We start from the raw sequence: 24,979 nt of genomic DNA on the forward strand, positions 1-24,979 counted from the left end.
ATGTAGGTTGCAGTAGGTACTGGGAGATGAAGGAGCTTGCACAGGATAGATTAGCATGGAGAGCCGCATCAAACCAGTCTCAGGACTGAAGACCACAACAACAACAACAACAACAACAACTGGGGGTGAAAAAAATTATTGTGCATTTTGATCCTCCCTCGTGTATAGGCAATTAATCTATCCCAGCAATCAAGAACCTCAAAAATTTTTGCCTGTTAACACTGACATTGGTAAGACGTCAGTCCCAGAAATTCCAAGACTTTTGAGGAAGTTTTAATTTTAAGTCTGAAGTAGGATAAGAAGCGGGGCAAAAGAGAAAAATAGAAATCAATACTTTTTTCGTTTGTATAATTACAAATTAATACTTTTAGGATTTTTTTTCCCTTTACTTGTTCTGTTAAAACTTGTTTCCTACCAAAATTTCACAATTCCAGCTCAACAGGAAATACCCTACAGGCTTTAATGAGTAAGTTTGCAAGTATCAAAATTTGTGACAAATGGCCATATCTGTTGACTGCACTAACTTAGAAGTTTAACTGCTTTACACCACTACGAGATCACAAACCTTAGTATGTGACATAAATTTAAAGTAGATGTGCCTACTTATTCCTGAGGAAAAGTATTTTTAACAGTCAACCAGACAACTGAGGTACAGAATCCTAAAAATTGTGAATGTGTTAAAAATACTGTATATGCACACTGCATTCTCATTATGTTCCTTCATTCCTCGAATTATTTATCATATCAAAGAAAGAATTTAAATGCCACACAACAGCAAGAATTTTCAGATAGTTTATAATGTGCTACATATTCGTGCTCTTATGTGGAACAGCAGTTGCTACAAACAGCAATTGCTCATATTAATCATAGTAGAGAAACAAACTAGCTGACTTAATTCATTCCAGAGATTACCTTGTGCAATAACTTACAAATTATTTTTCACTATTTGCCATGTGCCACCAATAAAACAATCAACTATAATATCTGCTATTTTTCCTGCTGAATACATATGCGCATTATAATTGGGGGTGTCTGAAAAAGTGCAGTTTACTAAAAAGTGTATTATGCAAATGTCTATTTGCATGATACACTTTTGAATGTTGTTCACTTCTCCAGATTTTTTATGAAGTTCAAATGGCTGGATAGAATTCTAAAAAGATGAGTCTCACCTCTTCTCCCTTCCCTTCCCAGGTTATCAATTACACAATATATTTACATACTGTATTCTGCAAGGTAACTGATAAAATTAGAGAAATTAGGGTGCATGCATATGTGTATGAGTAACTGCTTTTTGTGCACTCCATGCTTCAGAGTAGTGAGAGGCAGGATAAGTGGGTCTGTATTAGTTCAAGTTACATTGTGCAACACACCTTACTGTAGCTTATGTAACAAATGTGGGATTATTGTCTATCTTTCCAATACTGATTTTTATTCAACAATATTATGAAAAGGGAAGTTGCTACTCATTATATAGTGGAGATGTTGGGTTGCAGATAAGCACAACAAAACGACTGTCACAGTATAAGCAACAAGACTCTTGTTGAAAATAGAAGAGTATCTGTTTATATGGGGCAAAGTGGGGAACAATAATTGTAAAATAAAGCCAAAGTGGACTCTGGCAAGCCCCCCCTCCACACACACACACACACACACACACACACACACACACACACACACACACACACTCTGCAGTCTCTGGCACCTGAAGCGAGAAGTGACACTTACTTGAGTGTGGCTTCAGCTGCCAGAGGTGAGTAGCATCTTCCCTTTTTATAATATTGTTATATTCCATCCTGGATTTTCCACTATCCAATTTTCATTCAGCAGTCTCTCATTTTTCCTGGATTATTATGAGGAAATTTTGGAATCTTTATTTCAATAATGCTGCAGCCTACTCCTTTCCAAGTGACTCTAGTTGAAGAGTATTGGGATCATTGCTTGCCACATATTTTGTTGTTTCTTTTCTCCTTGATTTCTCTCTCTCTCTCTTAGACAGTGTGTGTGTGTGTGTGTGTGTGTGTGTGTGTGTGTGTGTGTGTGTGTGTGTGTAGCACTATCCACAAATAAAAATTTCACCACCATTATATTTGAAAAATCTGTATCACATAAAACAACAAATGCCTCTTAATTTATCTTACATATTCCTTACATTACAGTAAATTTACTTCTGATTTTTATTTTAACAGTATCATAACGCATCAGAGTATGTTAAGACTTTCCACTTCAAATCTTCTAGATGGATATAAATATTTTGCATAAACATTTTTCTATCAATAAAAATATTTTAGTTTTGCATTAAATCATTCCTCTCATATGTAACTGTGTTTTTGGCAGCTTGATAAACCTATCAAACTACCATTATATGGCTTCAACATGTAATTTATTTTTTGTTTTAATATCTGTTGAAAGTAGTTGTATTCTGTCATGGTATTGTGATTATGTACAGCACTGCATTTATTTTCCTCAGTTTGCTGACACACAAAACCTGACTCAAAAAGATGCAAAGATTACATTGATAACTATTTTTGCTGCACAAATGCTTCATGACAAATTTCTCTATAGCCTACTCCATGTATTAGTTCCTTTTATTCTTTTCTGTAACACCAATATTTTGTTTAAGTGTAAAGCTGCTACATAACCATACAATTCAGACCCATAGTTAGAAAAAGAATAAACTGTACCACAATAAACAATTCTTAACTTTGCTTAGATACACACTTTAACAGTCAGTTATTGAGAGAGACGCTACTATTTATTTTCACATATAAAATTAATGTAGTTTACACAGTAACAGCATTCATTCACAGACAAACTATGAAATTTCCAGGCACCAATTTCTCTTACTATAATAGAACACGTATTGTTTATACTAGTGGAGTGGAACTAATTGCTTCACTTTTAATAACTAAGATTTAATGATATTCCCATTGACCACCTGATCATTGAAACATTTAGTCATTTCAGTTACACATCAGTAGTAGAAGATTCCAGAGCTTTTCATATTCTGCAATATAATACAAGGGCCAATCACATATAAATGGGGTTTTATTTTTTATTTAAATTCATTTATTGAAAAACTCAAGGCAGTTATAATTTATTTTTCCACATAGTCTCTTGCTTTGGAAATGCATTTGTTCCAGTGAATGGGCAGTTTTTTGATGCCCTCATCATAAAAAGAACTGGGTTGCGCATGGAGTCTCCCACACTTTCATCATCTTCAACTCGTCGCTCTACTAGAGCTTCTTTAAGTGGTCCGAAAAAATGTAAATCACAGGGCGATAAGTCCGGGCTGTAAGGAGGCCAATCAAGTGTAGTCCAGTACATTTCCTGTAGCTTGGAGACAGTATGGGGTTGCACATTGTCGTGGGGGCGGATGACCTGTTGAATCGATTGGTCTCGTCTTTTGTAGTGATAAGCAACTCTCATCTTGTTCAACAGTTCGCCGTAGTAAGCAGCACTGATTGTGCATTGCTCATGCAAAAAATCAATGAGCAAAATGCCTCACTGATCGAAAAAAACAGTTGAAAGAACCTTGCCAGCTGACAGTTGAGTCTTGGCTTTCACTGGCGCTGCCTCCCCTTTTCTCCCCCACTCCTTACTAACTTGTTTGGGTTCTGGAATGTAGTGGTGAACCCATGTTGCCAAAAGTTTAGGGACCCATCTGGAACTCACTTTACAGAATTGTAGGGCATTTGTGACGATTGCTTGACAGCTCCCATAACTGATTCCCACTTTTTGTGCAATTTCTGATACTCTCACCTGTCGATCATCGTCAATAATGTCTTTAACCGCATGAATGTTTTTGTCTGTAATGCCGGTCCGAGGATGACGATTGTGTTGCTGATTTTCCACTGTTCTTGTCCTTCCTTGAACTTTTTATGCCAGACAAACACACACGTCCTTGATAATGTTTTATCACCAAACAGTGCAGCCAATCTTTGGCAAATTTCTGCCACTGTAACTCCTTTGTGAGCAAGAAATTTGATAATTATGAATTGCATAATGGAGGGGTGCACCTGTTGCTCAGACATCGTGAGTGATACTGACAAAATGGCAGGAAGTATCTAACAACACGCTCTTCTCACTTCTAACTGTCCTGCCTAAGCATTGCAGAAGTGTGGGGTCAGTCCTACCAACTTTTGATGTTCAGGAACAAAAATTTCATTTATATTTGATCCCCCCTCATAATAGTGAGTTGTCTTCTGTATAGCTTACTGTGCAGGAATTAAGGGGTTGTGACATGTTGTTAATATACACGAGAAAGAGGAAAATCAAAAGAATTGAGCCCAGATGTACAACCTGTTTAACTTTTTCACTGGTGGCTTGAAAATTTATTGCCTTGTCACCTGTGCTGTATGTCAGGTTTGTATTTTGCATATAATTCATCAGGCACGTAGCTAGAAGGTGGACAGGTGAATGATGTTTATAGAATGACTCCACAGAAATAATATACAACATTCACAACTTCACAGCCATTGTTATTGCAATCGTCATCAGAGATAAGTCTAACTCATTGTTGTGTAACTAGTACAAAGGCATCAGTAGAAGGGAAATGGCAGAGTACAATAGTAGCACGAATCTAAAAATGAATGATATACTCACGTTGTCCCCATTTGCCAGTCTTGGGATTGAAGTAGTTTGGATACAGCCCCTTCGGCTTCTCCATAGCCTGGATGACCCTGCGTATGTGGTCCACCTTCATGCGGAACACAGGATTGCCCGTCACATCTGACAGGTATGAGAACTCTAGGTGCAGGGTACCGAACTCTGACAGGATGCTGCAGCCACCACTGGCCCACCCATAGTTCTTGCTTGCCTGTAAGACAGGTTTTTTCCCATTTGATATATTTCTCTCTGTATGTAACATAAATTCCTAGACAGGAAGTATGACACAGTGTGACTAAATAAGTTGTGGCAGAGCATGAGCAATAATAGTGTCTTAATATCCTACATTAATGCACTTACAGCCTTATATTGTGGATGCACCAGCTCAGTGAAAATGGGTTATGTATTATCAGAGGAATTTAAAATTAGTAATAGGTTTAACAGGTTTGTTCGTTGGCTGCTCTGTTGCTTACAATTTATGTGGAAGAAGTATTCAAGGCATGGAGAACTAAATGTAGCAATATGGGAACGTCAGTGTGAGATGATAACTACACACTCTCCTAGAATTGTTGAAGAAGGTGGTGAAACTGTTCAAAGGATCTGAAAAATGCAGTTTCAAAATAAATACAAAGAAAACTGAGAGTATGTTAATGAGTAGTGACTAGCAGCAGCATGCTGTGAATTTACTATTAAGTTTTATTCTTTTAAATATCTAGGTGTAACTATATCTTCAAATGGAAAGGGTCTAAAAGATATTAAAAATATCATTGGGCAAGGAAGAGGTGTTATTTGATAATTAAACTAGGATGTTCGAGAAGTAAGCTCATACATTACACTAAAATTGTTTAAAGCATATGTGTATATGGGGTCATAAAGTCAGGGAAATAAGTAATAGACAAGATGACCAAATTCTATCCATAGAAATACCTTGCTGGAGGTGAAGTGCTCGAAATGTCAAGATTATACCATATCAGTAGTGAGTAAATCAGAATAATTATGGAAATGGAAATAATGAACACTATTGAAACAATGGAAAATCCAGGATTGAATGTAAAAGTGTTATGAAAAGGATAGTTGCTACTCACCATATAGCGGAGATGCTGAGTCACAGATAGACGCAACAAAAAGACTGTCAGAAAATGAGCTTTCAGCCAACAAGGCCCTTGTCAAAAACAGACAAAACACGCATGCATGCACGCACACACGTAACTCACACTCACACACAACCACTATCTCTAGCTGCCGAAGCCAGACTACAAGCAGCAGCGCATGATGGGAGAGGCAATTGGGTGGTGGTAAGGAGGAGGCTGGGGCAGGGAGGGGGAGGGATAACAGGATAGAGGTGGGGAAGGGTAAAGTGTTGCTAGTGGGAGTTTGTAGGAATGACGTGGAGAGAGGGTAGAGCAGTCAAGAGGTTAGATGGAGGACGGTGGAGAGAGGAGAGGTAGCAGAAAAGGAACGAAGTAAGGAGACAGGATCCACTGGTGGAACAGAGGACTGTGTAGTGCTGAAATGGGAACAGGTAAGGGGCTGGATTGTGTAATAAAACTGGTTATGTAGAGACAAATGTCCTACCCATTCTTGGATCATACGAAATGACTGATTCCCAAGTTGAAGACTCAAAAACCAGAAATCTACCACAATATAGCAATACGAAAATGTATGTACGAAAATGTATGTACGAAAATGTATGTACGAAAATGTATGAACATCAACATATAAACACATTCAATGTAGTTACAATGATGATTATGGGCTTCTTAAAAAGAAAAGCAATGATAAACAATTATTTGTACTTTATTTTTGAAATGTATGTTTCAAGGACAATTTGGCACAAACAGATCGATATATGATAGCATTTTCTGTGCTACTTGTTAGATTTAAATCTTTGTCTTTGGGCAGTTAGCAGTGCGAGCTTGAAGTGGAGTACAAGTTGTGTGTGTTGTGTTAGCATTGTGGTTGATGTTGATTTGTACTGTAAAGTGAAATGACTGAAAATATGTGTGTTCAACACCAAGAAGTCCATCAGTGTTCATATTATTTAACAAAATTAAGCAAAGCATCCTCTAGACCAGAATAAAAATTAACATTTGAGAATGGACTATGATCATACAACTTACAACAAAGAAGAAGAATACAAGATGAGCATTATGAAAACTGTTTATTCAAACTCTATCACTGCTACCTCTCTCTGCAGTGTGTCACTATCACAGCAAGCCTAGTGCTCTGAAAATGTGAGCAACTGCACAAATTATTACCTTATTTCAAAATTAATAAATCAGCTTTAGGCTAAAGAGGGTGGTGATGGTCAGATTACGATGGCATCGTCCAGGATTTTCTGAAAGTGAAATGTGAATACTGTGTTGGGCTATTTTTCTTGTTGCAGATTAAAAGTATATATACTGTGAAAATTTTGTGTGAATGATTGGATAATATGAACCACAACTATGAAACAAAAACAATAGCACCAAAAGTAGTTCACAAACAAGAAGAATAAAAAGCATGAAAAATAAAAAGTGAGTGGAACAATTAACAACATTGAAATACAACAACAAAGTTAAGTAATGGAATTTTTTCTTTATTTTTTCCTTTTTTTGGTGAAGTGTTTTGTTGACTAATAATTAACAATGACAGTCTTTGTAAAGAATCTGAAACGGTGGGGAAAAATACAGAATGGGAGACAAGTAGTGCTGTGAAACAAGAACAGGAAAGTTTAATTGATGAAGGAGTACAACATGAAAAAAATACTGATGAATCATGTGAGTTATTAAAAGAGATGATGATAATTATGTAAGTACTATGTTGGCACTGTTAATGAAAGTGAGTAATGATAACAAAGGTCAATTAACAAAAAGGAGTGATGAGCAGTTTGCAAAAATTAATGGACAAAGTGAAAATCAGAAATAAGAAAGTAAGGACCACTTCACAAAACTCGGTCATTCAATAGGAGCATTATTTGATTGTATTGGTAAAAATACAGCTCAAATAAATGATTTCAGTCAAAAAATTGAGAGATTAGATGGTCGAGTAGAGTCTGTTGAGTCCAAAATGAAAGAAATTGAACTTAAATTTAACACTGAAGTCAAAACTGAAGATGAGATCACTGAAGACGGGGAAAAAACAAAATTGCTTTCAATAAAGTGCCCGAGGAAGTAAGAACTATTGATAAAAAAATGCAAATAGCCAGTTTCGACTTTGGAGACTAATGTCTATACCAAACTGACACTTGAAAGCAGTTTTGTTGCACAGGTGAAGAGTCTAGGTAATAAATTCATAGAAAATGTAAAATTAACAACAAAACCAGCATCCTAGAAAGTAGTGTGTCTGTCCTGTGTAAAAAAGGTTGATGAATTGTCCTGTGACATAGTTAATAGAAATCTTATAAACAATGTTAGCACCGTGTTCTGCAACATTCAATTGAAAAACTTTTCAGGTGAAAGTAGTTTATATCCTGTAGATTTTCTGCAGCACTGCAGAGATAATTTTGTGTCTAATATGACTGATATTATGAAAATTAAGTTTGTCAAGAAGTTTCTTGAAAGTGAGGCATTAAGTTGGGCTAATCAGTATACTAAAAAGTGAATTTCTCAATGGACCAAATCACAGGGAAGGGCATATTAGCATAAAGCAGTTTTGAAAAAATCAATTTGAAAAATTAGCTAATTTGAGCAAACTTTTTGATGAACTCAACTCATACTGATGCTTTTTAAAACGAGGTTACCTGCTGGGGTACAGAGGGACCTAGTCTATGGGCCAGATGACACAACAGACCAGTTTTTGAAATATGTAGATAAATTAGATAGAGTTTTGGAAACAACAGGGAAATACAACCACAATAGGCACACACATTTTGAAAGACTGGCAAAGTAATAGCCAAAACAGGAGGGAACACAGTAACCACAATGGTAACCATTATCAAAAGGAACATAATAGAGCAAACGGTAACAATTTCATTCTGGAATGCAACATGGTAACAGTTGCAACAACAAGAAGATCAACAACAACAACAACAAAAGAAAAAAAAGAGAGAAAAAAGTTATATGTATCTATTCCATGAGAGAGAGAGAGAGAGAGAGAGAGAGAGGAAAAAAGAAGAAAAACAAAAAAAAGAATAAGGTTGTAGAGACCAAATGTTTTCTACCATATGTAAAGATCTGTGCAGTTACAGTTTTCACACATTTTTGCCCAAACAGTTTCAAATGTGGCAACTTATCATTTGACGAGATGGAGAGTGGGTAGGGCAAATAGGCGTAGTTGAGGGGTTAGAGAGAGGGTGGGGAGGAGGAGAGATAGTGGAAAACGAGAGAAGTAAAGAGACAGCAGGTGAGTTGTCGGAACAGAGAGCTGTGTAGTGCTGGAATGTGAACAGGGAAGGGAACTGAGGGGTGACAGACAATGACTAATGAAAGTTGAGGCCGGGAGGGTTACAGGCGCGCGCCTGTGTGTGTGTGTGTGTGTGTGTGTGTGTGTGTGTGTGTGTGTGTGTGTGTGTGTGTGTGTGTGTAGTCTAATTTGGAACAAGATGTCTTGGCCAAAAACTTACTTGTTTCATATTCTTTTTGTTATGCCTATCTGTGACATCATCTCCACTGTGTGGTGAGTAGAAATCTAACCTTTTCATAATATTGTCATTATTCCATTGTTTTATTTCACTATACATGTTTGTTATAAGACAGACCTCTTTTCTATGCATATGTGTCCCAGCCAAACGGCACAGATACCAAAAACATCGATCATGTGAAACACAACCCACATTTGTCTCACACGACATCCTGAAAGCCATTGATCAAAATGAACACTCACATAGATGAATATTTCTTGATTTTCAAAAAAACATATGACTCAGTAACACACATTTATTATCAGAAGTAAAAGCCTATCAAAAAGAGTTTTGACTATACTGAGGATTTCCTGGTAGAGAAAACACACTATGTTATCTTTGATGGAAAGTCATTGACAGATGTAGAAATAACATCACATGTGCCCTCCCCCCAAGGAAACATGTTTGAACCCATGCTGCAGATGTTGCATATTAAGGAACGTGCAGGCAACATTAGCAGTAACTTCAGACGTTTCAGAGATGAGGCAGCTACAATGAAGAACTGTCAAAATAGCTGCACAAATATTTGATCAGATATTAATAAGATCACAAAAATTGTGCAAGAATTGGCAACTTGCTTTAAAGGTCCAAAATTTAAAATTCCACTCCACAAGATGAAAAAAAGTGTAGATCTCCATGGTCACAAAATCTGAGAGTCACCATCCAAACTGGTCAACCCACACAAATACCTGGGTGTTAAAATTTGTAGGATTATAAAATGTAATGATCACACAGGCTCAGTCATAGGTAAATCAGGTGGTAAATTTTTGTTCAGTGGTACAAATGCAATTGTAGGAGATTGTTTCATAACACTCGTGTGGTCCATTCTAGAATATTGTTGAAGTGTATGGGACTCATATCTCACAGGATAACAGGGAATACTGAACATATACTTAGAAGGGCTGCAAGAAAGGTCACATGTTTGTTTGACCCATGAGACACAGCATCACAGAGGTGCTGAAAGAACTAAATTGGCACACTCTTCAAGATAGACACAAACTATCCTAAAAAGCCTACTTACGAAGTATCAATAATCACCTTTGTGTGCTGAATCTACGAATCTACACTAATACCCTGCATTTCACACCTGCAGGGATGATGAAGACAAGATGAGACTAATTACAGCACACACAGGAATGTAAGCAACCATTCTTCCCACACTCCGTCTGTGAATGGAATGGGAAGAAGCCCTAATAACTAGTATAATGAGGATACTCTCATGTGCTTCGCAGTGGATTGCAGAGAATGGATGCCAACGTAAATTTAGTGTTTCCTACCAGCATATTTACTTCATTGCACTATTTTGAATTGTGATATTGTGATTTATCACTCACTTATATCTTCCACGTTCTTTTTGTGTGCTTATTAGCTCTTTTGTAGGTACTAGGCAACTACAATTAATTGCGAGGAGCAGTTAATTGGAAACTTATATTGTGCTTATCTACTGTCTATTGAAGATCTGATGGGGACACAAAATGGATTAGGAAACATGATAGTAGCTGAGGATCTTAAAATTTTTCCAGCTTACTGAATACTCATTGTTTTGGCAGTGCAGTCTATCATTGTTTACTACCACCCAAGATATTTAATATTACTAGCTGCCAGAAATTTTCATGTGACCCATCAAAGACTGACACTGATATCCACACCAAGCAGTTGTATTAATGATAACTGCAATAGTCAGTTTTACTACTGATGATGTGCAAGATGCATTACAGTGATTTAATAAATTGTGCAAATTGGGCCAGTCTTTCATGGCTCACCTGAAGCTGTCTAGCATGTGACAGGACAAAATACACGGTATATGAAAAAGAATCATCCCAATTTGGCATGTCAATATTCTGAAACTAATAAACATATACAATGAATGTTATTTTTTGATGAACAGGAAACTCAAGAAGTTTTTTTCATATGTTTTCATAGGTGTTCAAAATGCTCCACTTGAGACGCTTGGCATATGTCACTGCAGTATTGAAATTGTTCCCACACTGTAGTGAACATGCCTTGAGTTACAGCTTACACAGCTGCTTTTATGTGATGTCTCAGTTCATTCACTGTTGTTGGTAACAGAGGCACATAAACAGAGTCTTTTATAAACAACAAAGAAATAATTACACACAGTCAGGTCCAATGATCTTGGGAGCCAGTAATGTAAGGCTGAATCATTTGGTCCAGCATAACAGATCCATCATTCAGTAATCCTTTGATTTAAAAATTTCCATACTTTCAGATGCCAGTGAGGCGGTGCCCCATCCTATTGGTAAATCAGATTGTTTGAATCGGTCTACAACTGTGGAAAAAGGAAGTTCTCAAGCATATCGAGATATGTGCTTCCTGTAACAGTGTTCTCGGCAAAGAAAAATGTACCCTACACCTTACACTGCGAAACTGCACAAAAAACATCAAAGTTTGGAGAGTCACTCTCATGTGGTTGTTCCATACTCCATGTTCTCACGTTATGGTGGTTCAGTTTTCCATTTAAATGGAATGTTGTCTCATCACTAAACACTAAGCATGGAAAAAAACAGTCATCCTCCATCTGGCCCATAACGAAATTACAGGCCTCCACACGTTGTTTGTCACCGTCATGAAGAACTTACCGTAGCCAAATTTTGTATGGTTTCATGTGTAAATTTCAATGCAACACATGCCAGATGGACATCGGGGGCATATTGAGCTTTTGAGCCGCATGGCAAACGGATTTCTGCGGACTCCTTGTGAAATTATGGCAGATGTGTTGTATGTCTGTGTCAGACACTCGGGGATGGTCCACAATTTACCTTTACACAAACAACATGTTTCTGGAAATTGTTCATGCCATCATCTACTGTGTCTGTAATGTAGAATGATTCACACCATCCCTAGTGCGAAAGTCACACTGAACAACTATTACTGATCTGCACTGTGCAAAACATAGGACATAAAATGCTTTCTCTTGTTGTGCCATCATTTTTACTAGAACTGAAGTGTGTGCACACTGCTGCCAACTAGCAGGAACCATGTAAAACTTGAGAGTTTGCTCTTTCCAACAATACATTTTTCATGCAAATATATAAAATAACATAATAGTTAAGATTTTTTAAAAGCAGATGATTCTTTTTGATACACCCTTTATTGTGAGTGGAAGTAAACAATGACTTGTTACATTCATCAAACATAGAGTGCAAAAGTAAGTGATAAATCACAATAGTAGAAGTTTAAGTAGTAAGGTATCCTAAATTTGCTGCCAGTAAACACTGCATGTCCCATAGAAAACGTTTGATATGATTCTTATAGACCACTGATGGACCCTAATACAAAATATGTGAAACATATGATTAAAAACAGGTGGATGAACAAAAATTGAAAGTTAAGTAGTATGAAATGGGAGAGAGAGGGGGAGGGGGAAACCTGTGAGACAATGTTACCAACACAATGGCCATTTTGGATGCTGCTGTCTTGGACTGAAGTCATAATTTTCAAATTGAAAGGGGTCACATAACATATCAGACACACAGAAAATTACACAAGAAAAACACTGGTACCTTTCACTTGAGCATATCTTTAATGATTCTTGAGTTATAACAAGGCGTTTTTTTTTTTTTTTTTCCTGAGGCGTAAGGTGAATGCGGATTGTGTTAATAGGTGATGGTGGTTAATGGGGAGGTCATCCTGATATAAAGACAAAAGAGCACTTGTTCTTGTAGAGGATTTCATCAGCATGAAGAAAGATCAGCCATTGTCCCCAGTGCATGGGTGAAACTTCTTGTAAAATTCTGTGAAACTAGCTCTGTTGCATACCAAGTGAATGATGGGCAAATGAAAAAGATTACTGGTGAAGGAAATTACTCAACTGATGTTCTGGGATCAGCAGAGTGCAGTACTCACTCCATCTCTCAAGAAACTGGTGTCAGCCTTATATGAATAAATTTTGGTCATTTGTAAATGGCAACTCTGCAGAATGAAAATTTTACACCATCTCATTAAGGACAATCTAGACTGTTGGGGTCAGTTTTCAGAATGGTTAACATGCAAGCTGGGTAAAAAACCATTTTTCTCCAATTATATACTGCTTACAAATGTAGCCAATTGCTGTGTGAACACAGAGGCAAAGAAACAGAGTCACAGGTACTAGTCAGATGTCAACCCTCACTGGATGGATGCATTGAAGGTAGCTGGCTCATCAAAAGTGATGATTTGGTGTGGAATATAAGGTTCCTGTATTGTTGGGCACTAGCAATAGTGAGTTATATACAGTTTTTCAATGAAGATGTGCCTGCTGCTGCTGTCCAGAGATGGATATTTCCAACTTTCCTTCAGTAGGATGGTGCCACACCCGTATTACTGGCTAACAGTCTTGATACACCTGGATATCCAGTCTCCCTCAATATGGATATCTCATGCAGGTCTGGGTGAGTGACAATCACATTCCCCAGATTTAAGTACATTAGACTTGTAGAAATCTGTGGGAACACGTGAAGGCAACTGTGTATGTATTGAAGACAAGAAACCTCACATACATCAGAGGGAGTATTCTTGAAGAACTGGACATAAGACACCTAAAGGTCATGGGGACAATGAAAAGTCAGGTCCTCATAAGAGATCAATCATAATCTGATAACTGGGCACCGTCCAAGGGGGAGTGCACAAGAAAACACAGTGAGCACAGTCCAGAGAGGAAAGATAGAGACCTTGGCAGAAGGAAGCAAGGGGCATTCCAACTGGGAATCCCATCAGATGGCGGGTATCTCAAGGATGACACCCATCAAGTGCAAATACAATGGGATATGTGGGATGTTCATGGAACTGTTGAATGGCGTTTACATACGAGACCAAGAGCTGGTACCATCAAATCTGAAGAGGGAAGATCCCCCGCTTTGGTGAGGAGACTGTCTACGGCAGTAGTCCAAAAGACATCAGTGGCCAGATACATGCCACGATGGTGGGCTGTGTGTAACAGTTCCAAAGCTGATGGAGCCACTGTGCCATAAACCTGACAACCACAGTCTGGTCGGGACAAAACCAGGGGCCAGTCAATGTGGATAGGAGTAGCGCAATCCACACCTCAAGATGCATGGGCAAGGAAGCAGAGAGCCTGATGTACCTTGTCTTCAGGTGACGAATATGGAGCAGCCAAGTAAGCTTCTTATCAAAAAGTAGGACCAAGAAATAGAACTGTGCTACAATGTCCAGGTTCTGGGTTCCTAAGTAGAGTTATGGGTAAGACTGGACAGTGGTGCAATGGCAAAAGTGGATGACCCACGTTTTTGTAGGAGACAACTGGAAACCATGGGAAAGATCCCATGCAGAGGCCTGCCAGATGGCACTTTGGAACTGGCGTTCAGGAGATTCGACAAAGTGGGAGCTGCACCAAATGTAAAAATGTAAAAATCGTCAACAGAGATCACCAGCCCTAAGGTGGTGGGAAGGAAGTGAGTATCATTACACACAGAGCCCTGTGGGATTCCATTCTGTTGGACCCATGGGGAGCTGAGTAAGGTGCTGACTCTAATCTGCAACAACCGGTTGGATAAAAACTGACAAGCAAAAATCAGTGGGAGGCTTCAAATGCCCCAGTCATGGAGTGTGAGTAAAATGTGACGACACCAAGCGGTGTCATACACCTTATACAGATAAAAAAGACTGTGATAAGGTGTTAGCGTTTAGAGAAAGCTTGTTGGATTTTTGCTTCCAATCTCAGCAGATGGTCGTTTGTTGATCATCCCTCCCAGAAACCACACTGATAGGTGGAGAAAAAGCATTGAGATTCGGGAACCCAGCATAATCTGTGGGCAACCATTGTTTCAAGCAGCTTACAGAGTATGTTGGTTAGGCTAATCAGCTGGTAACTGTCGAGAGACGCTGGGTTCCTCCCTGGACTAAGGATTGGGACAACTATGCTATCTCGCCATTGTGTGTAGAAGGCAGCTTGAAGCTGAATATGATTGAAGTTCCTGATGAGAAGTTACCTGTGGGGAACTTTCAGATGTTGGGTCATCTGAATATGAATGGAATCAGACTCTGGGGCTGTGTCATGGGAAAAGCGAGAGCCTGAAGTAGTTCCCAGTCAATGAAGGGCTCATTATAAGTTTCAGCTTATTAGGGAGTGAAACACAAGGAGATGTCCTCAACTTGCCACTCCTGCAGCAGAGGGGTAGCCGGATAAGAAAAGGATGCTGACGCTGTTCCAAAATGGGCCGCAAGGTGTTCCACAAAAATCAATGCATCAGTGCAAAAATCACCCTGTAGGGCAAGCCAAAGAACAGCTGTCGATCGCTGGCAGCCCACAAGACAACAGAGGTTGGCCTATGCCTGGGAAGAAGAGGCATATCTCCCCAGCAAGGAGACATAGCATTCCCAGCATTCATTCTTACTGCATTTGATCAGGTAGCGAGCCTTCGCAGAAAGTCGCTTAAAAGTGATAATTTGGTCTGTGAAGGATGTCACCAAGACACCGGTCACAGGTGGGAGGGATCTGTAGAAAGGAGAATAGCCGCTCCAGCAGTGTGAATAACTGCGTCTGAGGTGGCTTGCAGCACAGCCTTATCAATACAATCCAACAGATAGATAGGCGGCGAATGTAACAGTAGAGTCATACAAATGACTTGACTCTGAACTGCCCAACGTGGCAGTCAGTCAGACTGGCGGTGGTAAGGGAACGACACGACTGCTCGAAAGTGGTCGCTGTCACAAAGGTTGCCATGTAGTGTCCAATGTAGTACTATCAAAGATTAGCAGAAGAGATTGTTAGATCAATAGCTGAAAAGGTGCCGTGTGTTGCATTAAAGGGAACACAGATCATAGTCTGTGAGAAACTGGTCAATTAGGAGTTCCCTATCAGACGAAATGGCACACCCCCAAAGGGAGTTGTGTGCACCGACGTTCCCAAGCAGGAGAAAAGAGGGAAAGTTTTTGGATTAATGTAGTGGTCTGCCTGGAGGCGGGTAAACATAGCAAATGGTAATTGCTGAGGTCGTCTGCACCCACGCCAATACTCCTTCCCATGAAGCACAAAGGGGAATCCAAAACGAGTACAGATGCCCTCTCAGGACCGGTACGGTTCTAGCAGAATACACTGGAGAATGGTCGTCAGTGAAGTGCATTGCTTGTGAGGAAGTAAGGTAATGGTGTTCCGGCAGTTGATAGTAGTAACCATTACAATTCTACTGAATGATCACGTGCCTTGTAGCCACGAGAATTGGCAGTGCTGCAGGATCGGTGCCTGTAACAAGTGGGGATGGAACCACATCCACGAACAACGGCTCAGAATCAGACTACGTGGAGGGATGTGGCGCCTCAGGGGCCACTGGAGAAGCCTTGTCCTAATTCTTACTCTTCTTCTTCCTTTGTAACCTTTGGTAGGCATGGTTCGTTCAAGGGACTATTCACAAAAAGTGCAGGGACAGATGAAGAGCAGACAGCCCTGTGACCCACACGCCGTGGCTCCTTCTGCCACTGTTTGGCACCGAGCCTTCAGTGCGGGGGTTGCTGGGGAGAGGGATCCCGAGAGGAAGCCCTGTCACTGATAGATGCTGAAGGAGACTTTTCTTTTCCCACGGCATTGCCAGAGAAGGAAATGTCGTGGAGTCGTATACCTCTGCATTACAATAATATTTCACATCTCAAGAGCCACTGGGACATAGTGACCAGCAGCAGAAGAAAGTTTAATTCACCTCATGTGTAAATCTTGAACCATGGTACCATGCAGTCTACATGGGGACTCTCCCCACGGACACCATCCAGCTGCAGCAATGGTGATGTGGCCAGTAAACTGTTGCCTGGAGTTCCTGTTCCCCAGCTGTGACAGGAACGTACCCCTTGTCTTGTGTAGGAAGTTTACAGCTGAGGCACCAACAGTACGGTATCTGCGTGGTCGGGGGCTTACCACCGTGCAGGTACTTGACGTACTCCCCCTCTCCCCTCTCCTCAGCAACAGAATGGCTACCATGCCGTCTTTTGGGCACAGAACCTTTACAAGAAAGAAAGGGCGCAAGAAGACAAATGCACAGAAGGTTATATATATGCCACGCTGGGCGACCTTCCCTAGGCAGTCCTCCCTTCTGTAACATTTGGAAAAGGAGTAGCAAGTCGAAACCCAATAAAGGGGACAATATATTTAAGAATGAAAAATTTTAGAATGCCAGAAGGGAAGAAAACGAGTGTCGAAAATAACAAACCACCTTCCAATGGAAAGGCAAAAGGGAAAAAAAGAACAGCAGAAGGATAGTGTTGCAGCACGGAACGTCAAGTAGCATTGTAGGGGGCAGGGGCCTCGTGGTTGGCCAAGCACGTACTCACAAAAGAGATGTGAGCCCTCTGGGGGGAGGGGGGGGGGGGGGTATGTCGGTGAAGTCAATTTCTTTGATGCAAATAACAAGGACCTTACAACGTTCCAGACAACACGTCCAACACACCTGCAGCCTTTGTGTATTACATCAGCAATTGCCATGTTGTACACAAAAAGTGACAGAACTCGAATAAGAATAAATCTATGCTCAAATAAAAGGGACCATTGTTTTTCTCGTGTAATCCTATCTGCCAGATATGAGCCGGCACAGTAACTTAGCATGTTCGGTCAGAGAGCCGGTTGATCTCTGTAATAAAAAAAAACTGAATAAAAGGATCAACAACGAACTCCAACCGAGGTCATGTGACATCCGTTACGACCAAATACGACGAACAATAACGAACAAAATGCGAAAGATGTCAGATTATCTCCTCTGCATTCGAAAATAAAGAGTTCTGTCCAAGATGGCAGCTTCCAAAACGGCAGCCATATTCGTAACAATCTCACATGTTCCCCTCTTCCATCTCACATTACTTTACTTTAAATTTCTGTTTATCCAGCTGTTTTTCTTTCAGAATTGTGGTTCCTCACAAACCGGTATAATAAACATTCAGCAGCAAATGACGGGTAAAATTTATTCTTAAGTACATGACGAAATCAACTGAAGTGAAAATAACTGAGGAATTGCTACAAATATTACCGGTAAAACCTCTGTGAGATTTCATCCAAATGTACAGTGAACAACTGTCAACCTCGACTTGGTCGCAAGAACGACGAATGCAGCTGGGAGCGTATACTCACCCCAGTCTTGAAGTTGACGAGCGAGTTGGGCACGCCCGTCTGCGTCTGGAAGGCGGGCAGGAGGCGCTCTGCGATCTGCGCCGCCTTGTCGCGGAACATGACGTCGCCCGTGAGCGCGAAGCACGTCAGCAGCCCGCCCACGAAGCGGATGTTCGTCTCGAACACCGACAGGTCGCTCGTCTGCAACAAACGTATCACTCTTGCCACACTACACACACAACATATTTGACTCAGTACCACACCTACGGTTATTGTCAAAAGTACGATCAAATGGAGTATCGAGTGAAATTTGTCACTGGATTGAGGACTTTTGGTAGGAGGACGCAGCATGTTATCTCAATTGGAGAGTCATTGTCATATGTAGAAGTACCTTCAGGTTTGCCACAGGGAAGTGTGTTGGGACCTTTGCCGTTCATGTTGTACATTAATGACTTTGCATACACCAAAAAAAGTTTTGTATCACACCGGTTACCAGAACTCCTAAAGAGAGACGTTGACAGTGGATATTATATCACAGACACAGTCCCTTTGACTGTTCAGAGATGTCACCAAACGCGCCCAAAGATGTAAACAACCATGCGTGAGCATTGCCTATTAGACGGAGAGGGTTCGACAGCCGATCAGTTCCAGTCATGCCAAAAGGAAGGAAGTACAGGGCTCGTGTTGTCTGTAGTTCAACCATGCCTCGACGGTCAATACCGCGGCTCGATCGCGTCCGTATTGTTACTTTGTGCCAGGAAGGGTTCTCAATAAGGGAAGTGTCCAGGCGTCTCGGAGTGAACCAAAGCAATGTTGGTCGGACATGGAGGAGATACAGAGAGACAGGCACTGTCGATGACATACCTCGCTCAGGCCGCCCAAGGGCTACTACGGCAGTGGATGACCGCTACCTGCGGATTATGGCTCGGAGGAACCCTGACAGCAACGCCACCGTATTGAATAACGCTTTTCATGCAGTCACAGGACGTCGTGTTACGACTCAAACTGTGCGCAGCACACTGCATTATGCACAACTTCACTCCCGACGTCCATGGCGAGGTCCATCTGTGCGACCACGACATCATGCAGCGCGGTACAGATAGGCCCAACATGCCAAGTGGGTCGCTCAGAATTGCCATCACGTTCTCTTCACCGATGAGTGTCGCATATGCCTTCAACCAGAATATCATCGGAGATGTGTTTGGAGGCAACCCGGTCAGGCTGAACACCTTAGACACACTGTCCAGCGAGTGCAGCAAAGTGGAGGTTCCTTGTTGTTTTGGGGTGGCATTATTTGGAGCTAGGAATATACAACGACCCCCTACGTATCGCTCACATAGAGATCGTGAGGATAAGATCAGAATAATTAATGCACACACACAGAGGCATTCAAAACATTCATTCTTCCCACGTTCCATACGTGTATGGAACAGGATGAAACCATAATAACTGGTACAATGGGACGTACCCTCTGTCATGCACCTCACGGAGGTTTGCAGAGTGTAGATGTAGTGTAGATGTAGGCACAAGAGCCAGAAATAAGTTCATTTCTTGTAGACTTGGAACGTTAAAAAAGATCTGGTAAAGAGGGTAGCGGACAGGCCTGTCCGCTGTTATGCGTGATTGCCTGCAACCTTTTTTATTAACAATAATAAATAAATAAATCACTACCAGAGTTTAAGTCACTGATGTACAGACCGCGGTGTGCGGGCCACAAGGGGGCCGGCCCTCACCGTTCGTTCTTGTATTACTGTATTTATTTATTTATTACAAATTTTCATCGTCCCTCGAAATGGAGAGATCGGGCCGTTGGAGACCTTAGACCTTTTGAACCCAGTCCAAAGTGCGGCCTTTACGCAGACACCGTGAGGGGTTTGCGGTCCCTGGTACTAACAAGCCTGTACATCCATGGTTTATGCGTTTACAAACATCAGTTATCAACTTTGTCAGTGGCTTTTGTAAAATGAAGTGCCATGAAATCTGTAAGTCTCGAAAACGGCAAGGAATTCTAGACGGATATAATCTGTGTTTAACACTCGTCTACCAATATGGATGGGCTTCCAGTCCGAGCGACTGCTGAGAACAGAGAAAGGCGGCCAATCATGGCTGCTGCCAAGTCTGACAGGGATAGCGAGACCACAGCGAGCTGAGGAAAGCGAGGCAGAACGAAAAGGCCCTGTACCAAAGGGAATAAAAAACGCTACAGGAAGCGAACTACTGAAAGAAGGAAGCAAAACCGACTGAAAGAAACAGCATTCGCCCCATTTACATGCTCATATTCTGCAGACCTGTGTTCATAATCGTAGCGCTACATGAAATACTGTTTATAATGAATGTGTACCTCGATAATTATGACGTTGTCAATGTTGCGGGGGTTTTTGTTTTTGCAGCTTTTAAACGAATTACAAGACGCGAACTTCTTAAATTTCCGGACGAAAGCTTTTAAAATGATACCTTTATCTGAAGTCTTGCAAGTTATGCTAAAGCAATGTGCCACGCACTGATGCAAACAAATGTTTTAATATAGTAAACATTTTATATTTTATTGTGTTACAACCCGACAACGATATTATTGCACTTGGCTTCCCATGGCCGTTACCAGAAACACGTGGTGACAGGAAAACGCATCGCACTGTGAATGATTTCAGGACAACTGTGCATATACTATCACGTGTTTCAGTGCGTCCTCGTGAAATATCATGACAAAAACTATCGATAAGCTAACCGAAAAGCCCTCATTCACAGGTGCAATATTATAAACGTCAAAACTGAAAGCGAGAGGAGAGAGAGAAACACTGAGGTCCCCCTCCCGAACCCACCACAGAAGACGCTGTCGGTAGCGGGTGACATTATCGCGTGGCCGACACAACGCAGAAGTCTAACAGCGTACAAACAACGCATACAGTTGCCAGTAAAACTCGTTATCACAAAACAACTATCGAATTCTTGTCTGAAAAATAAATGAAAAGCTAGAGAGTGAGAGAGAGAGAGAGAGAGAGAGAGAGAGAGAGAGAGGGTGGGTGGAGTGGGAGAGGGGGGAGAGCGAGTACAGAAACAGGTAGGAGTGGGAGAGGGGTGGGGAGAAAGGGGAAGCGAAAGGGGATGAAAGGGAGAGAGACTGAACACAGCTGAGAATAAATAACTGAAAAACTGTATCTTATAATCATTACCTTCACATCTGAAACTCCCTGGCATCTTCAAACTGTGTGCTCGGCGGAGACGCGAACATGGAACCCTTGCCTTTCGTGGGCTAGTCAACGACTGCCAAGTCCTAGGTTCGAGTTTCGGGTGGACTCACAGTTTTAATTTTCAAGGAAGTTTCAAATCACCGCACACTTCGCAGTAGAAAGAAAAGTGATTTTGAAAGTCATCTAAATAGCCAACATGTTGCCATTTCTGTTACTGAGAAAGTATACTGTAACTGTAAATCTGACTCATTCCATATCATTGCGGGAGACTGCACTTATGTCAACGGAACATGTAACTAAACTCAACAATGAAACGCGAAACTTCGTTTACTCTGTTTTCACTGTATTGCGTCCTAAGGTAAAAGTGTCCTTAGCATGAAGCTAGGGTCTGAATACAGCACGCATGGTCATATTGTAGGTAGTTTTCCTTTGCCTTCCTCTTACATTCGAACTGACTTCCTCAGCCAGTTAGAGGCTGACCTACAATTCAACGTCAATTATTTGTCAGGGAGGGAAGACGCGATTCATTACCACAGACACACAGACACACACACACACACACACACACACACACACACACACACACACACACAGACACAGACACAGACACACACACAGACAGACAGACACACAGACACACACACAGACACACACACACACACACACACACACACACACACACACACACAATTACATCCTACGGATGTCGTATTTTCACGAAAAAAATATTCTCCGTCCACAGAAGTCAGTCAGAACCATATGTGGTGTCAGTTCGTGAACTTTGTGCAGAGCGCCGTTCAGTACTCCCATAATTCTGAGTGTGCCATTGAAGTACGGTCTTGAAAGCTGTCCGAGAGCTTATAACACGGATGTCAGGCGCTTCTAGGCCGAGCATTTTTAAATAAAAGCTAATGGTGGAAACAGGCATTTAGACTTATTCACAAAATCGACAACAGCTTATAACAACAACATACTCTCATAGTAACTAACCAAAATGACATTCGGCAGTTTCAATTCATCCATTACAACTGTGCAAAAAATATCACGCTTTCTGCCAAACATTCCTGTTGTCTCTTGTAGAATGAGACTACGACCCTACACATCAGTTCCTCTTCAGTTAATACTGGTGTCTTGTACAAAAACGACTTCATGTTAATTTCACAAGAAAATCCAGAACATTAAGGCACTCACACTGTATTCAAGGTAACACCGGCAATGTCGACGCAGAAACGTATACAATTTCCTTGCATGTTCCTCAAAATCCTCAACGGTACAAGAAGACGGTAAGTACAGTACTGCACTGTCCACAGGGATAATAGACTGACAGTAGAACTTGAACGGTTGGAGCGGACGTCATAAACGGGCATTTTTGACGGCTTGAATTCTGCTGGAGATACTTTTAACGAGATGTCTGAATGCCCGCGAAGGAATGGCATCCTACTGTTCCTCAAGTGTCGAAACCTGAGAAGACAGTGATGTCGGACGGTGGGGTCTGTAGGAAAGTCGATGTTCCGACTCATTCCACAGGTTTTCCATCGCATTCACGTCGGGACTCTGGGCAGACCAATCTATATCAGGGATGTTAATGTTAACACACCACTGCCTCACAAATGCCGCTGGGAGACAGGCTGTATTGTCGTGCTGATACAATAGCCTCCAAACTGTTTCTCTACTGCACGCAGTACACAATGCTGTGAAATATGGCTTTAGCATTTCCTTTAACCGCAATAAGGAGACCGTACCCCAACCACGAAAATCACCGTCATACCATTACACCAGCACCTCTGTGATTCACTGTTCACTGTTGGCACAGGTACCGTTCTACAGACTTTCGCCAAACCTAAGTCCTTCCATCCGATTGCTACATCACTCGTTTACAGAAATGCATGACACCACCTCAAGTGTCGCTCAACATTGACTACAGAAATGCGTGGCTTATGATGGGCTGCTAGACCGCTGTACCCCGCCTTCTTTTACTCCTTACGCAGAGTCATTGTGCTAACTGGACTGCTGGTAGCGCTGTGGAACTCACGAGTGATTCCTTCTGCTGATTTCACGCGATTTTCTACAGCCGCTCTCCGCAGTGGTCGATGGTTCCTTTTCGTCAGTACGTGAGGTCTGTCTGGCCTTTGTTAAGCTGTGGTCGTTCCTTCGCGTTTCCACTTCACAACTTCACTAAACAGTCGACTTGGGCAGCTTTAAGGGTTGATACGTCCCTGACGGTTGTTGCTCAGGTGACATCCAATGACGAGTCCACGTTAGAAGAAACTGAGCTCTCTTGACAGACCTGTTCTGCTGTTACTGCTTCTCACTAACAATACGATACTCCCCGCCTCCTTTCATACTGGCGCGTCCGCCTCTTGCGACGTCTGTTGGTCCTATGTGCTTTTGATCAGACAGTGTATGTGCGCAGCCCTATAGCTACGGGCTGCTCCCATCTTGGACGCCAGGAGTGTCCAACGGCATACCCACCACGAAGATGTACAAGAAAGGGCTAACTTCGTCACCGATAATGTTAAAATAAACATCCCGGTTCATGAAATTACAATGAAATGAATACTCCTAGCTGCCTACAGGCGTTGATGTAAGTCAACGGGGATAGTTGTAAATGTGTGCCCCGACCGGGACTCGAACCCAGGATCTCCTGCTTACATGGTAGACGTTCTAACCATCTGAGCCACCGAGGACACAGAGGATAGTACGACTGCAGGGACTTATGTCTGGCACGCCTCCCGTGAGACCCACATTCCCAACTTATTGTCCCGCACTATATTCATAGTGCCCCTCCCCATCACACTCATTACTCGCGGCTTTTTGCCGATTCCCATAAGAGTTCGGGCACTGTTTGTGCATCTGCACAGAAGATGGTCAAATGTCCGGTGAGCCTTATATATATGAAGATGGTAATCTGTTCTTTCGGACATGTCTTGCTGTAACACTGCGAGAGGTACATGTCTGGGAACATGATTCCAGGACTGTACTTCGTCACTAAATTTACTTCCGATGTGCCCAGTACGGTTCACGCGTAGTAGGAGGTATGTAAGTAACACCTGTCCTGCCCACGTTTGGCAGATTCTTATTATTGATGCCCAGGTACGTTTTTGTGGCGATAATTTGTTAACTACTGCAGTGCTTTACGTATCCAACATCTGTCTTTGGAATTCTGTGGGCCAGTCGAAATTATGTTCATAGCGATGGCCATACTCAACACTGTAGGATTCATTTGGTTTAGATATCGTGTCTTCATTCCACCTAGGACTGTAGCTGGCTGAAAATTGATCGCCCACAGGATGGTTGAGGAGGAAGGGAAGCATGTCTCTGATTGGTCTAGAGAGTCTAGAGAGTACAGGGGAGGGGGGTGTTTGGCTCTTAAACGGTTAGCAACGTTTATCTGCAACGGTGTCTGCGAGTTACGAGAGGTAGGCTGTGGCGAGATGTCTCCGGCCTGAATCATTGAGTGCCATTTACGCTAGCTACTAGGTCACTCGTGTCGGAGATGGTTACACATAAATATTATTTAAATAATGCAAATTTATCTAC

General features: G+C 41.5%; 1 protein-coding gene across 1 annotated transcript in view; it reads right to left on the minus strand.

Moving 5' to 3' along the window:
• The window catches only part of LOC124777914 (mannosyl-oligosaccharide alpha-1,2-mannosidase IA-like), a 64,674-nt gene that overhangs the window by 22,796 nt on the left and 16,899 nt on the right, over nt 1-24,979 (minus strand). Inside the window, exons 4-5 of the mRNA XM_047253470.1 lie at nt 18,273-18,452; nt 4,603-4,816 (exon numbers count right to left, since the gene is read on the minus strand). Coding sequence (XP_047109426.1) covers nt 4,603-4,816; nt 18,273-18,452 — 394 coding nt within the window. The remainder of the gene's footprint in view (nt 1-4,602; nt 4,817-18,272; nt 18,453-24,979) is intronic.

The sequence above is a fragment of the Schistocerca piceifrons genome, chromosome 1, assembly GCF_021461385.2.
Source record: "Schistocerca piceifrons isolate TAMUIC-IGC-003096 chromosome 1, iqSchPice1.1, whole genome shotgun sequence".
In the NCBI taxonomy this organism is placed as follows: domain Eukaryota; kingdom Metazoa; phylum Arthropoda; class Insecta; order Orthoptera; family Acrididae; genus Schistocerca; species Schistocerca piceifrons.